Below are 13,748 nucleotides of genomic sequence, written 5' to 3'. Positions count from 1 at the left end.
TAATTCGCCGTTCTCGTTTATCTTTCCGTACGTCTGTTGTAATTTGTCGGCGCCATTCCATCAGTCTCTTTCCACCACTTCTTTTTTACTTTCAGTTTGTGTTGTGCAACACAAGGAAACAGAAGCAAAAAGGGTGTGTGTTCAGCGAGGATCAAACACACTGGGGGGCAGACGGGCGGCTGAGGGAAAGATTCTCCTGTAGAAGGGGTAGAGGGGCAAAAGCTGTTGTAGTAAATAGAGAGAGTAAGCCGGTAAGGGAGCGGAGAAAATCATGGAGCCGAAATTCTTCTTTCTGATATGTCTTATGCCAGCAGCAGTCACAGGTACTGTATGTCTGTCCCAGGCCCCCAGCCCAACCTGTCTCTCTAACTGTGTTCTATGAATCAACTGTCCGACTTGTAAGTCAATGGTCTGTCTAACCTTTGTTTCTGAATGATTGTTAAGGGTTCAGGCACCTCTTAAAAGAGAACTAAAGCTTAACAAAGAAGGTGGGTAGAAATGCTGCACGTTATGTTTTAGGGTTCTATACCAGCCCAAGGCATTTTTGGAGATCGGTGCAGGCCCGGACTGGCAAATGCCAGAGGGGCTGCTGTGAGGTGCCATAGAAAGTCACACCTTCTTGGGCTGGTGGGGGGCTGTTGGGCCTCTGTGTATCTGAAATGGCAGGGCCTATTTTGATTCTCAGTCCAGACCTGGATCTGTGTCTCCAAAATAGAAGCATGCATATATAAAGGTGGCCATACGAGGTTGTCAAACGAGGGGATCTTAACCCAATCTTCCCACCAAATGCAGAGCCATATTATCCGATCGTTCGGCCCTAGGGCAATGAAATGGGGGGTTGTGTAGGTAGGGTTGCTTTTTTAGGAAAACCGAATAGGACAGTGAATGACAATCGCTGATCACCACGTCATCAGTCCCGCCCCTGACCACTCACCTCCCCACGTTACCTGCCCCGTCCACCGACATTAACACCCCGGTGTCACTGACCTGCCCCCCTACGTCACCGACCCACCTCCTGCCTGTTTTTGTCCATAAAATAAGGTGGCAACCCTAGTCGTAGGACCGCATCAACTAGCTGACACAATCCTCAATCTCAGGAAAAATTAAACCTACCCGATCGATAGGCCAATTTTTGGCCTGATATTGATCAGGGAGACCCTTCAGAAGCCCCCACACATGGGCAGATAAGCTGCCGAATCGGTCTAAAGGACTAATATCGGCAGCTTTAATCTGCCTGTGCATGGCCACTTTAAGCTTCTCCCAAACTCTCTTAATCCTTGGGTATCCTGCGGGTGGGGGTATACCCACGGGTCTGTCGAGTTGCTGGCCAGGTTCTGGGTCTCATCTAAATTTCTTATCTTATGTAATATTGTCTATATTTTACTAACTTTTAAAGTTTTACAAAATGTGTTTCTGTCCGCCCACTTTTGATGATGTCACTTCCGGTTTGCAGCACCATCACTTCCAGTTTGATGGTGGTTGGCGGTTTGGGTTGTGGATAAGGCAGTTAGTTGCGGGTCCGGATATCGGATCAAAGTTGGTAAATATGTGGATTGCGGTTTGGGTCACGGGCTGCGGGTTTGGGTCTTAGGATTGGTTCCTCGCAGGACTCTAGCTGCAGGCTGTACAATTTCATCTGGCCCCTCTGAAATAAAGAAAGCCCCATAAGCACCAATGAATTTACATTTCACAAAACAATACAAAACAGGGGTGTTGTTAAGAAATTATTGATAATTTGAAGTTATAAGTATTTGGGATCAAGAGTGAGGTTTCACTAGGGGGCAGGCCCGGACTGGCTATATGTGGATTTTGGCAAATGGGGGGCTGTTTGGGCCTCTGAGTACCTGAAATGCCTATTTTGACTCTCAGTCCAGACCTGTCTGGTGCCAGGAGAAAGAAGACAGGTGCAGTTTTTGCTAACAGGAGCTTGGACATTAGTTTGCACTTGCAAGTGAGCAATCTCCTTCCTTCACTCTTTCTTCACATCCTTCCTTTTATTGTGCGGGTACAAGCAGTAGAGGTAAAAATCGGCTGCTGGATTTTCAAGAAAGAATAACTCGGTTTCAAGTCCCCTTGGCCGGTACATCTTTTGCTTACAGGAGCACTGGTCTGGGGTATTGGGTAAGTCATTACAATCCTTGGGGGAATGCCTGGGCCTGTGCTCCTATCAGCAGAAAACTGCACTGGCCCGGAGTTCTTCCAGTAAGCACCACGGAGCGATCCTCTTCCGGCTTGTTCTTTCTTCTAATTTCCTGTGGCAGACACATGCGCAGTAGAACAAAAAAGCCTATTTTTAAGTTCGTCTTTTCGCTCTACTGCGCATGAGCAGCCGCACAAAGGACGACGGAAGAGGATCGCTCCGTGGTGCTCACTGGTGTAACCCTGGGCCAGTGCAGTTTTCTGCTGATTGGAGCACCGGCCCAGGGTTTCAGGTAAGTAAATACAATCACTTGGGTGTGCCTAACATTTGGCACCCCAAATGCAAGAAGACTTTCCTTCTCCTTTAAGGACACCTGTCATCCAAAAATTGGTGATACTTTTTTTTCTTTTAATTGAACCCCTGCCAGTGCTAGGCCGCATGTTTACTATCAAACATGCGCATAATGAACGAGAGCTTCTCCCGGGTTATGTGCATGGGTGTGACATCATACAAATACGCATAAAGAGTGAAAGTTGTAGCACTTTTCTTAGTATCACAACTGGTGCAGGTTGTCTAGCACTCTGAGGGGGGGGCTTCAAAAAAAAAAAAAGTTTCCCCCCCCAAACAAATGCAGACTCTATTAGCTCACACCTCTGGTGGGGGAGACAATTTTGGGATGACAAGTGTCCTTTAAGTTTACCCTATGTTTGAAGTCCCTCTTATAATAGGTTTATCTTATCTCTAAGATTTGTATCTATCTCATGTCTTAGATTTGTATCAATCCATAAGTTGTCTTTTGTAATTTTGATTCACAGACACTTAATTTAGCCTTTTGCTCTTCATAATGGGAAGTTTGTGGCCAGTTCTTATTTGTGTGGCAGAAAAACAATGCCTTTGGTTTCTCTAGATTTATGTGGAATCTTGCTATGGTTCCAAATCTAACAATTGTTTGTAATAAAGAGGTGGTGTCTCTCATGGGGTCATGGATAAACAGCATGATATCATCTGCGAATGCTAAAAGTTTCAGAGAGAACAGATTAATCTGAATACCGTAGAACATTGTGTTATGTATTGTGTGTATCATAAGGTGTCCTTGCCATGTTCTTCTTCTGATAAAAAATTGTAACCCTATAATACGGTAATAGATAATATCTAAATGTGGTCTTCACCCAATGGATCCCAGTAGATCAGCAGTCGGAAAATTTTTTGCTCCTGCCCAAAAGGGATTACAAACTAATTGAAGGCATAAATATTATTGTATTAAGTAGGCAATGGGGGCCCACTCTAAACAGCATGGAAACCCAGTTTTGGGTACTCACCTAGAGGGTTAGAATCACTACTGTTAAATCTCCCTTACTACTAGTTTATTATTTCTGAAACCCATACCTGCATACACACTGTTGCTTTAAAGGTGTATTTGTATTGTTTTTAACAAATAAACAACACAACAAACCATACATCAGCACATTTGGTGTTTTTTTACAATGCTCATGAGTATACAAATGGTATATTGTAGTCTTAATCCAGTTCACCAGAGTTGGGGCTTATAGTAATTGAGGTTGAGTTAGTAGGACTCTGTATAGTTACTCTGTAACAGATCTGTGGAGTTTTGGTCACACCAAGCTCCCCACACTTTTAAATTTATTGGCCGCTCCCCTAGTTTCATAGGTGAGTTTGATCAGTGGGAGGGCACTATCTACCAATCTTCTTAGCATACAACATGAGGGTACAGAGTCAGGTTCTAGTTTCACTGGTAGGAATTAAGTCCTCAATTACCCCTAATAGGCAAACCTCTGGGTTTGTTACTTGTGGTGTCCCTAGGTCAACAGCTAAGATGTCTCTCCAAAATTTCAGTATTGGGGGGCAATCTCACACCTTATGGATAAAATTGGCTCCTGGTGATTTACAGCAAGAACATAAATTGTCCTGTCTCTTGACCATCCTTTTGAGTTTAATTGGGGGCCATGTGAGAAATTTTATTGGATAAGCCTGTCTCTTATTGAGATCAGGAACTTGTAAGCTGAGTCTATGGGGTAGATTTATCAAAGAGTGAAGTTAGAGATCTCCACAGTCCGCAAAGTGAAATACCGCCACACTCCATTCATTTCTATGGGATTTTTAAAGGCTTATTTATCAAAGGGTCATAGTGAAAGTTCACCATTTGATAAATACGCCTTTAAAAATCCCATAGAAATGAATGGAGAGAGGCAGTATTTCACTCTGCGAACTTCACTCTTTAATAAATCTACCCCTATGACTTCCTCCCATTGTTCCTGGTTGAGGCCAGGATGGTTCCTACCCATAGATTATAAGCCCAGGTTTAACTGTACTCAGGAGGTCTTTGTAGATTGTAGACAGGAGTTTGGGAGGAGTGGAGCGTTATCTCTATCCAAACCTATGCAAGTGTGGGGGATAGTAACCCAAATTGTGCCTCAAAGGCGTGCCTAAGTTGGTATCTAAAGAGCTGTATCTGCTGGTTTGGAGACCTTTCTTGCATCTCCTGGTAGGTGGGAAATTGCCCATTGAGAACTAGGTCAGACAGTGTTTTAATGCCCAGTTTTGGTCAGTAAAGTCAGGTAGGTTGCGGAGTTGGGGAAGAAGTGTGTTGCCCCACAGTGGGAGATGTGGTGATGGGTGTGGCAACTGGTGTTTTAGGAGTTTCAATGCCGTGGTCCAGGCTTTGAGTGAGGTCAGCATTGTGTCGGCCATATCAGAGGTATCCCACCCATTACTATTTAAAACCAATCAATGAGGTTGACCCAACCTCCTTGCATCATTTAGTTTGGGATACTAGTACTATTACCTATAACCTGTAATATAAATAATTCTGATTAGTGTATAGTACTTGAATTGAATAATTATAAAGGTGAATAAGATATACAGGATATTTGGGATACACCCATAAGAATGTTAATATCTATATTGGAGATGTGATATCTATTGGTTTTAAAAGTATATGCGTATGTAGTTTTAAAGTGGACCTGTCACCCAGACACAAAAAGCTGTATAATAAAAGTCCTTTTCAACTTAAAAATGAAATCCAATTTCTATTTTTTTATTAAAGCATTGATAGCTTTTGTATTGATAGCTTTTGTAATATTGTCTGCCCCTCATCTATGCCCTGGGCATAGAGGTGGGGCAGACAATTACTTTCCCTTTCCATTCAGCTCTTCCTAGAAATCACTGCTCTCCCCACATTCCCCTGTTCTCTTCACCATTTAATTGTGTAGCCAGTGCATGCGGATCGACATTCTGGTGCACAAACAGGATTCAAGATGACGCAAGACTTGCCTTAATAAGTGTCCACAAAATGGCTTCTACCTGCTTGCTATAATTATGAATTCCCAGACTGGAGTAAACAAGATTCAAATAATTTATATAGTGTAATTAAAGTTCATTTTGCTTGACTGATGTGATAAAATAGGATTATGAATATTTTTTTTGAGTGATGGGTCCCCTTCAACACATCAATTTTGACTGAACTCGTATATTCTGCTGTTTATTGGACTGATTATAATCTATAGAAACTGAAACATATTCTACTATGAATGCCATTTTTGTTATTCAAATACTGTTACTGGTCAATTCAATGTATCACTAATACCCTAAACTTAATTCAATTATACATGTAGCTTGCAGTCATGGCTAGGCCTGCAGCCTCTGTATCCCTGGTTTAGATGGTTTTATAACTTTCACTTTTTCTACCATTGCACACATTCTTCTTTGACTTTCTGGAAAAGTAAATGTTTATTTTATCTGTTCATCAGTCTAATTGTTTCATATTCTCTTATTGTCTATTTCAGCAAAGTTTCAGGTTCAGACTAAAGACAAAGAGCTGGTTGTATCAGTAGGATCAGATGTTGAATTGCCCTGTACAATTTCTCCACCATCACCCAATGCTGTTGGACTGGAGGTGCGCTGGTTTCACACGCTGTTCCACACAGTTGTGTATCTACTGAAAGATGGACGGGAAGACAGACAACAACAAAGAAATGAGTATCGTGAAAGAGCATTTCTAAAATCTGGGCCCCAGACAGGCAACTTGTCACTTTCGCTTCTTCAAGTGCGTCTTTCTGATGCTGGCACCTATCACTGCTTTGTAGAGAATGGAACAGCTGCATATGATGATGAAGATGTTGTTAAACTAGTTGTAATTGGTAAGTAATATTTTTCCAGTACTCATGTTGGTTTGTCTGAGTTTTTTTGTTTTTGTTCTTATTAAGGGGAATGCCCTTAGCAATGACTAGCATCATATGAATTTCATAATGTTAAGACATAAAATATATTTTGCATTTGTATATGCATTTGTTCATATCATTCCCTTTTATACTTGTCAACCAACACACACACAATAGGGAAAAAACAGTTTGCTAATTTATGTTTCTAGCCTTTGGGACTACACCAATTCAGACACAGGGAAACAAACAAACAAACTGAAAGCAATTAGTGCCCCAGCTGAAATCAAGACGTTTCTGCCCTTGTTAGAATCATCAAATCCAGAGCAATCCGCCTAGTGATGCCAACCTATGTGCTGCCATAAATATGATTTGTGAACTTATTCTTCAGCCAAATGGTTTTAATACTGTGGTTGGAATAATGTTAAACTTACAAATTCTTGTAATGTTCGCGCAGCTAAAGTATTCCAAGTAGATGGCCCATTACTATCCTATTCAATGGGGGAAAACCAACACATTATCAACGGACCTGCATTTCATTTCATGTGTAAACTAAATATTTTGACTTTCATAGTGTTCTCAGGCATAACTGCAGCACCTTAATTACCTGTCACACTTCCCATAGAAAAGTATGGGAAATCCTCTGCCTCTAGCATTCATGGGGCTGACAGGTTGGGGTTGATGCCCTGGGGGCCCTGCCACTGTGGCTTGGTACTGTGGTCAGGGCCCTCAATCAAAGGGGCCCGTTACTAAAACTGTTATCGCTTTTGAAAGAAGCATCCCCCAGAGATATTAATCATTTAGAAGAGCTTTATAACAATAATTTTCATTTCTTTTCTCTTTTTTCACTTTGCCTTTTTGTTGAAAAATATTTTTTCAACCCCTTGATACACATACAATGGATGAAGGGCAGCTTGAATACCTGAATTGGGTGCAGTCTATGGCACAGGTACCATCTTGGTTAAAATTTCAGAATAGCACCTTCAACATTTATATAACTTTTTCCCCTCATGATACATTTCTCTCATGCTTATTTAATGTGTTTCTTGGAGATCTTCCTGATAAAAAGCTGGTATATTTAATGGATTCAGTGTACATTTTCTAATTATGGCTGTTGGTCCAGGGCAAGACACCTAGGCATCAGTAAGCACAGACCATTTCTTCATTCCCTGCCTTTCAATATTGAGCCAAATTTCTTGGGACGGTGAGGCCAGCAACTAGCCTTGCAGTAAACATTGGCATAAAACTGCCAGACACAGAGGGGTATACTTATCAAAGAGTGAAGTTAATAGTGAAGTTCCGCCACTAGAGTGAAATTCCGCCACTCTCCATTCATTTCTATGGGATTTTTATAGGCGTATTTATCAAAGGGTGAACTTTCACTTCACCCATTGATAAATACGCCTTTCAAAATCCCATAGAAATGAATGGAGAGCTGCGGAATTTCACTCTAGTGGCGGAACTTCACTCTTTGATAAATTTACCCCAGAGAGAGAGGGAAAATTGAACTTAGTTCAATTGTAAAAAATGTTTGTAAATGAATCCCCACAGGAGTAGGTGAAAGTTATAAGAACACTTTAAAGGGATTCTGTCTTGATTTTTATGATGTAGTTTTTATTTCTAAGTTACACTGCAAATCATTCACTCTACAATATAAAATTTTATTTCTGAACCAACAAGTGTATTTTTTTTTTTAAGTTGTAATATTGGTGTGTAGGCAGCCACCTCAGATAATTTTGCCTGGTCATGTGCTTTCAGAAAGAGCCAGGCACTTAAGGATGGAACTGCTTTCTGGCAGGTTGAAGTTTATCAGAGAACAAGTCACATGACTGGGGGCAGCTGGGAAACTGACAATATGTCTAGCCTCATGTCAGATTTCAAAATAATAATAAAAAATCTGTTTAATCTTTTGAGAAACAGATTGCAGTGCAGAATTCTGCTGGAGCAGCATTATTAACTAATGCGTTTAGAATTTTTTTTACATGACAGTATCCCTTTAATAATAAATAAGAATATAGGCATTTATTCAACTGCTTGCCTTTTCCCCCTGTAGGTCAATCCACCTTGTTTGTCCGTTCTGTTTAAACTTAGTTGTCTTTCTGTTACATTCTTAACTGACTCTGCCATCCTCCACAAATCACCTGCTGAAATGTCTATATCTCTCTTAGGACCAGGCTCTCCACCACTCGTTAAAGTGTCTCTGCAAGACAGCTCAGTTCAGATCTCCTGCTCATCTTCCAACTGGTTTCCTGAGCCTACGGTGAACTGGAAGAGAGATGATGAAACTTTGGTTAATGAAGAAATGATGACATCCAATCAAGACACCAATGGTCTCTTTAGTGTAACAAATAATATTCTTCTGAAAGACTCATCTGAAGAAAAGCTGTTCTGTGCATTGAAACATCCTGTGACAGGGAAAGAATCTGGTGTTTACGTCATTGTCTCAGGTCTCTCTTAACGTTTTCAGTCATTGCAGCGGGAAACAATATTTATAAGACTACCAGCATTATATTCCTTAACCTAAAAAAGACATTTTACATATAGTTTATTTACATATAGACTATTGTGGAATCCATATTTTCAACAGAAATATTATTTGCTTTATATTTGGTTGCATATAAACAACTATCATTAACATGATCAAATATCAAGAATCGTTAACATGATTTCACACCTAGGGTTAGATTTATTGAATCTCAAATTGAAAATTCTAAATTTTGAATTTCTTTTAGGGTAATTTGACTAGGGAATAGTCCAAAATTCAAAATTTATCATGTACTGTCCCTTTAAGAATTCAAATTCTACTATTTGCCATCTAAAACCTGCCAAATTGGTGTTTTAGCCTATGGGGGACTGCCTACAATCAATTTTTTGGAAAAAAAAATGTTTGTTTTTTTTTAAAGAAAATTGTATTGTTGAAAAAAACTTGAATTTTGAATTTGATTCAAGTTTGCAGGTCGATCTTATTCACCTGAATTTTAAAAAATTTAATTTTTTTAAATAAATTTCAAATAGTTTGGTTTTTTTCGAATTTCGAGTTTATGGGAATTTTTATATACTCCCATAAACTCTGAATTTGACAATAAAAATGATAAATATGCCTCCTACTGTCTCCCTGCTAACATAAATTGAAAGTGAATTCCATACATATAGTTATAGTGGTAAATGGGGCAGGAGATACACATGGAATGTGTAGCTTGGAATAAATATTATATTGTATAGGTAAGTCACAACACAGGCAAAGTACATATTTCATTGTTACACCCTTATTTAAGTACATTGGTGACTTAGCCCTTTTGGTAGCTCAAATAGGGTGACTTAGGAACTTTCTCCTAAGTTGCTGCAATTTGCATTAAATGCTGTTACTTTTTGGATAAAATTATAACACAACAGTTCATAAAGTGGTTTATAAATGCCTTTTTACCATGCTCTCTGGATCAGTCACTACAATTATGTTTTTTGTTTCTTTTGTCTACACAGATTCCATGTTTCCACAACTTTCAAACTGGTTAATTCTGTTCTTTGTGTTGCTGTTTCTGTCCCTTGGTGCCTTTGCATTCGTTGGTTGGAAATTTTACGTATATAGCATTCAAAAAGGTAAAATTTTGCACGACCACTGATGTAAGCATAATACTTATGAGTGGTGACAGTGTGTGTGAGTGTGTAGCCCTGAACTAAAGGATAGTGAAGGCAATCTATGGAAAAGATGTGACTTTGACTCCAAATGTGCTTATGTTCAAAAGTCTGCCACCTCATCTCTTACTAGTTGGCAAACTCTAACACTTTCCTTGCATCAGCGTATAGGAATCAGACAATCACAAATTGAATTATTAGGTACGTGTACATATGGACAACATTTATAGATTGATACCTTACATGATGTAGGTATGTATATGCACTGCTGTACATTTTACAAAATAATTCACCTGTAGTATAAATGGGGACAAATACTGTACAAACCATAACAAAGATTGTGACATATCAAGAGACACTGAGGATGGCGGTCCCTACTCGTTAGAATCTAACTATATAAATTAGTAATAAATATACAAATCACACTTTCAGTATATAATATTTACAGCTTTGTCCATTTTCCTCATTACATGCCTAACCTAAAATTATTTTGGGCCTTTTGATTAGTCTGTTTTTTCATGTAATCTCCCTTGAGAGCTACTTTAGTTTTACTGTGTCCCCATTATCTGTTATTAAATCTCATTCACACACATTTATTTACAAATCATCTACTCCCCCCCCCCTTGTCTCCAGTCACAATGCCTCATTCCCATAGTTTTCTAACTTCTCTGCCCAAAATCCAATGTGCACATGCGCAAAAGAATTTAGAGACGTCAGTTAAGCGATGTGTGCATATGCAATGGTCAGACAACAGCTGAGTGTAATGAGTCTCTGTGCATGCATGGTGATGTCACTTCCAGTTTGCAAAAATTTCCCTTATCGTAGTCACTGAGAAGTTGACAGCTCTGCTCTGTGTAGCCAAGTTTAGGAGCTAAATAAATATGTCAATTGCCAGGAAGAGACAGAAGGTCAGTAGGGTTTGACTGGTAGAGGACGTGACAGACATTTCCAATGGGCACCAAGTCACCTATTATTATTCTTTTTGTTATTACAGAAAAGCAACTGAGTTTAAAAGAGAATATGTTAAGTAAGTGATTCTTCATACTCCCTTCGGTTAGAATTTTTAAACTGTCCATTCCTATCATTTTTTTAATAGCACTTGGTTAACTTTTCCATTATGTCTAAATTAATGCATATTATATTTGAGTTTAGTCAGGTGAGCACAACTTACACAAGCAAGAAATGTTATATTTTTTATGTTTAAGTTCTCACCTTGCCTCATGGCAACAAACAGCATTGTCTGTATATTCTTCCTATTACATGTTTACTAGCTCCTGTATTCAGAAAACTGCTGTAGCAGATTTTCTCTGTGACTGACCTCATATTGGTCTACTGCTGCTTTCCCACTACTCTCTCAAGCTTCATGTATTATTAAGCCTGAAAAAGGAGACATTGAGAGTCCATATTTAGGGACCTATTTGTCAAACTAAGTAAAATGCTTTACATATGTAAAAGGTAGTGTAGACATGTTTATAAAGCTGTGAGTTTCTTATTACACTTGATTTTCGGTCATTCATTGCAATCACTGCCATCATCCATTAAAAGCAACTAAACGCAGTACAGTATTTAAAACAGTGTATTTTTCCTTTTTATGCCACCCAGTTGCCATAATTTACACCACCTCAGCTGTTGTGTAACCTAAAGCCAATGGAAACAATTAAGGCAAGAAGTAAAAAAGCAAAAACAACGTAAACAGAGACAAGCTTAGACTACCAGTAGTTCTAGGAGCTGAAAAAAATCTAAACACTTATTTTTAAGATAGAAATCAACATTTAACACAAACAAGTGTTTTGCATTTGAAATTTGATGGGTTGTGTATTATATGCCCAAGATTTTTGTGTGTGTGTAATTGTTTGTATTTTTTTTTCCAGATCGGCATAAGCAAGAAATTGGTGAGTCTATATTTCAAAGACAAATACTAGTTGTATATACATAAAAAGGGAAAAGCGGAGAAGAGTGGGAAGAACAGAGAAGGGATACATCCCACGCATCCCCTGCCTTTGCGGAGGTTAAGGTGTAAGCATTCCGAGGAATCTATATACTGTATTCATACTAAGGGGCCGATTCACAAAGCGTCGAATATCGAGGGTTAATTAACCCTCGATATTCGACTGGGAATTAAAATCCTTCGACTTCGAGTATCGAAGTCGAAGGATTTTAGCGCAAATAGTGCGATCGAACGATCGAAGGATTATTCCTTCGATCGAACGATAAAATCCTTCGAATCGAACGATTCAAATGATTTTAATCCAATGATCGAAGGAATATCCTTCGATCAAAAAAAGTTAGCCAAGCCTATGGGGACCTTCCATTTTTATTTTTGTCAATTATAGGTGGCACGGGCAGGTTTGGGAAACACCTTTTATTACATAACCACCTAAATCTTAGTTTCATTGCTTTGAAATAAAAATATCACAGGGAATGCAATTTTGGTGTGGGATTTGTATTCAAGTAGAAAACTAGATAAAATGAATACATTTGCAAGGCACTGTATTCATGCAATATAAACATAACTTTTTTTTAATGTTGTCCTCTCCTTTCCAACCCATACTCTATTTCTAGAATACAGAAAAGCTGTTGTCTACAAAGGTATGTTTTTTTTTTAATCTAACCTGTCTCACATTTTCCTAATGTCTTTAGTACAGAACCTATTTATTTCCTTCATAACTTTATTATTCTCTATTTCACATTTTTTCTCCTAGAATCCGTTCATTTTGATCCTGATTCAGCCTTTAGTCGCCTGGTTGTCTCTCCAGACAAATGCGTTATTTCTCCAGCTGAACAGGAACAAGATGTAATTCCCAGTGCAGAAAGGTTTGACACCGAGCCATGTGTTCTTGCTGAATCTTCTTTTAATTCAGGGAAGCACTACTGGGAAACTGAAATCCAGGAACGAAGTGGGAAGTTCTGGTCAATTGGCATTGCAAAACAAACTGTGAGACGTTCAGGGGGTCAGAGAGAGTGCCCAGAAGCTGGCATTTGGGCCATTAGAGCGTCATCAGACTGTTTCCTTGCGCTGTCCACCCCTCCTACTGAATTTTTTCCATCCCAGAGACCTGTGGTAGTGGGGATATTTTTGGACTATGATGAGGGAATGCTGGCATTTTATGATAAAAATACATTTCAGCAACTTTTTCGGTTTCAGGATGAAACTATTGCTGAAGAGCCAGTCTTTCCCTTTTATTATGTGGGAAATGGAATTACTTTTGTGTTAAAACATTGAAGATGACAGGCTTAAACCTTATATTTATTTATTAATTAAAGGAAAAATAAAATCTCTATATTTTTGGAAATCAGTGAATTCTTTGTATTGTTTTGTGTAGAAAAACCAGTGAATCCTTAAAGGGGAAATCCACAAAAACATAACTTGAGCTTTTTGAAAAGTAAACATAACAACTTTGCAATATACATCATTTAAATAATATGCAGACTTTTCATGATTTTAATGGTTTCTGACAGTTGCCTAAGCCTAGCCCCCTGCTCTCCTGCTGATCTCTCTGACTACTTTGCTGAGCTGCCCGACTACTGTTACTTTGTATCAACAGCCATCTGTCCTCAGCCTGCATCCTCCAAACCCCACAATTCCCTGCACATGTGATTTCAATAAGGTACAGAACATCATAGTGCAATGCATTGTGGGTTATGTAGTTCCTGCATGCTGTCTGTAAACTGTGGAGAAGTTGTTACAATTTGTAACATCAGTGTTTAGTCCCTCCTTCCCTGCCAGGATTTCAAATGATAGAAGAGAAGAACAGCTGGATTTCAGCATAAAATGGAATGTATTCATACTTTTAGAACTG

General features: G+C 39.0%; 1 protein-coding gene across 2 annotated transcripts; it reads left to right on the top strand.

The window, feature by feature from the left end:
* Nucleotides 1-198: 198 nt before the first annotated feature.
* XB5949738.L (uncharacterized XB5949738 L homeolog) lies at nucleotides 199-13,241 on the top strand. 2 transcript variants are annotated; one of them, XM_018230108.2, is made up of 8 exons: nucleotides 199-323; nucleotides 5,944-6,297; nucleotides 8,484-8,762; nucleotides 9,796-9,912; nucleotides 10,943-10,975; nucleotides 11,820-11,840; nucleotides 12,511-12,537; nucleotides 12,651-13,241. In XM_018230108.2, the coding sequence occupies exons 1-8, from the start codon at nucleotides 272-274 to the stop codon at nucleotides 13,169-13,171; spliced, it is 1,404 nt and encodes a 467-aa protein (XP_018085597.1). In that variant the 5' UTR covers nucleotides 199-271; the 3' UTR covers nucleotides 13,172-13,241. The 2 variants fall into 2 exon arrangements, with proteins under 2 accessions (XP_018085597.1, XP_041428767.1); XM_041572833.1 differs by lacking the exon at nucleotides 10,943-10,975.
* Nucleotides 13,242-13,748: the final 507 nt, after the last annotated feature.

This window comes from Xenopus laevis, chromosome 8L (assembly GCF_017654675.1).
Source record: "Xenopus laevis strain J_2021 chromosome 8L, Xenopus_laevis_v10.1, whole genome shotgun sequence".
Lineage (NCBI taxonomy): Eukaryota > Metazoa > Chordata > Amphibia > Anura > Pipidae > Xenopus > Xenopus laevis.
Note: the sequence above shows the minus strand (reverse complement) of the source record. Positions and strands in the feature narration are given on the sequence as shown.

What these genes read in the sequence shown, in the direction of transcription:
- XB5949738.L (XM_018230108.2), top strand. Translation starts at nt 272, where the DNA reads ATGGAGCCGAAATTCTTCTTTCTGATATGTCTTATGCCAGCAGCAGTC. An exon ending in CGTATATAGCATTCAAAAAG is followed by an intron (nt 9,913 to 10,942) that starts GTAAAATTTTGC and finishes TTGTTATTACAG; the next exon opens with AAAAGCAACTGAGTTTAAAA. An exon ending in AAAAGCTGTTGTCTACAAAG is followed by an intron (nt 12,538 to 12,650) that starts GTATGTTTTTTT and finishes TTTTTCTCCTAG; the next exon opens with AATCCGTTCATTTTGATCCT.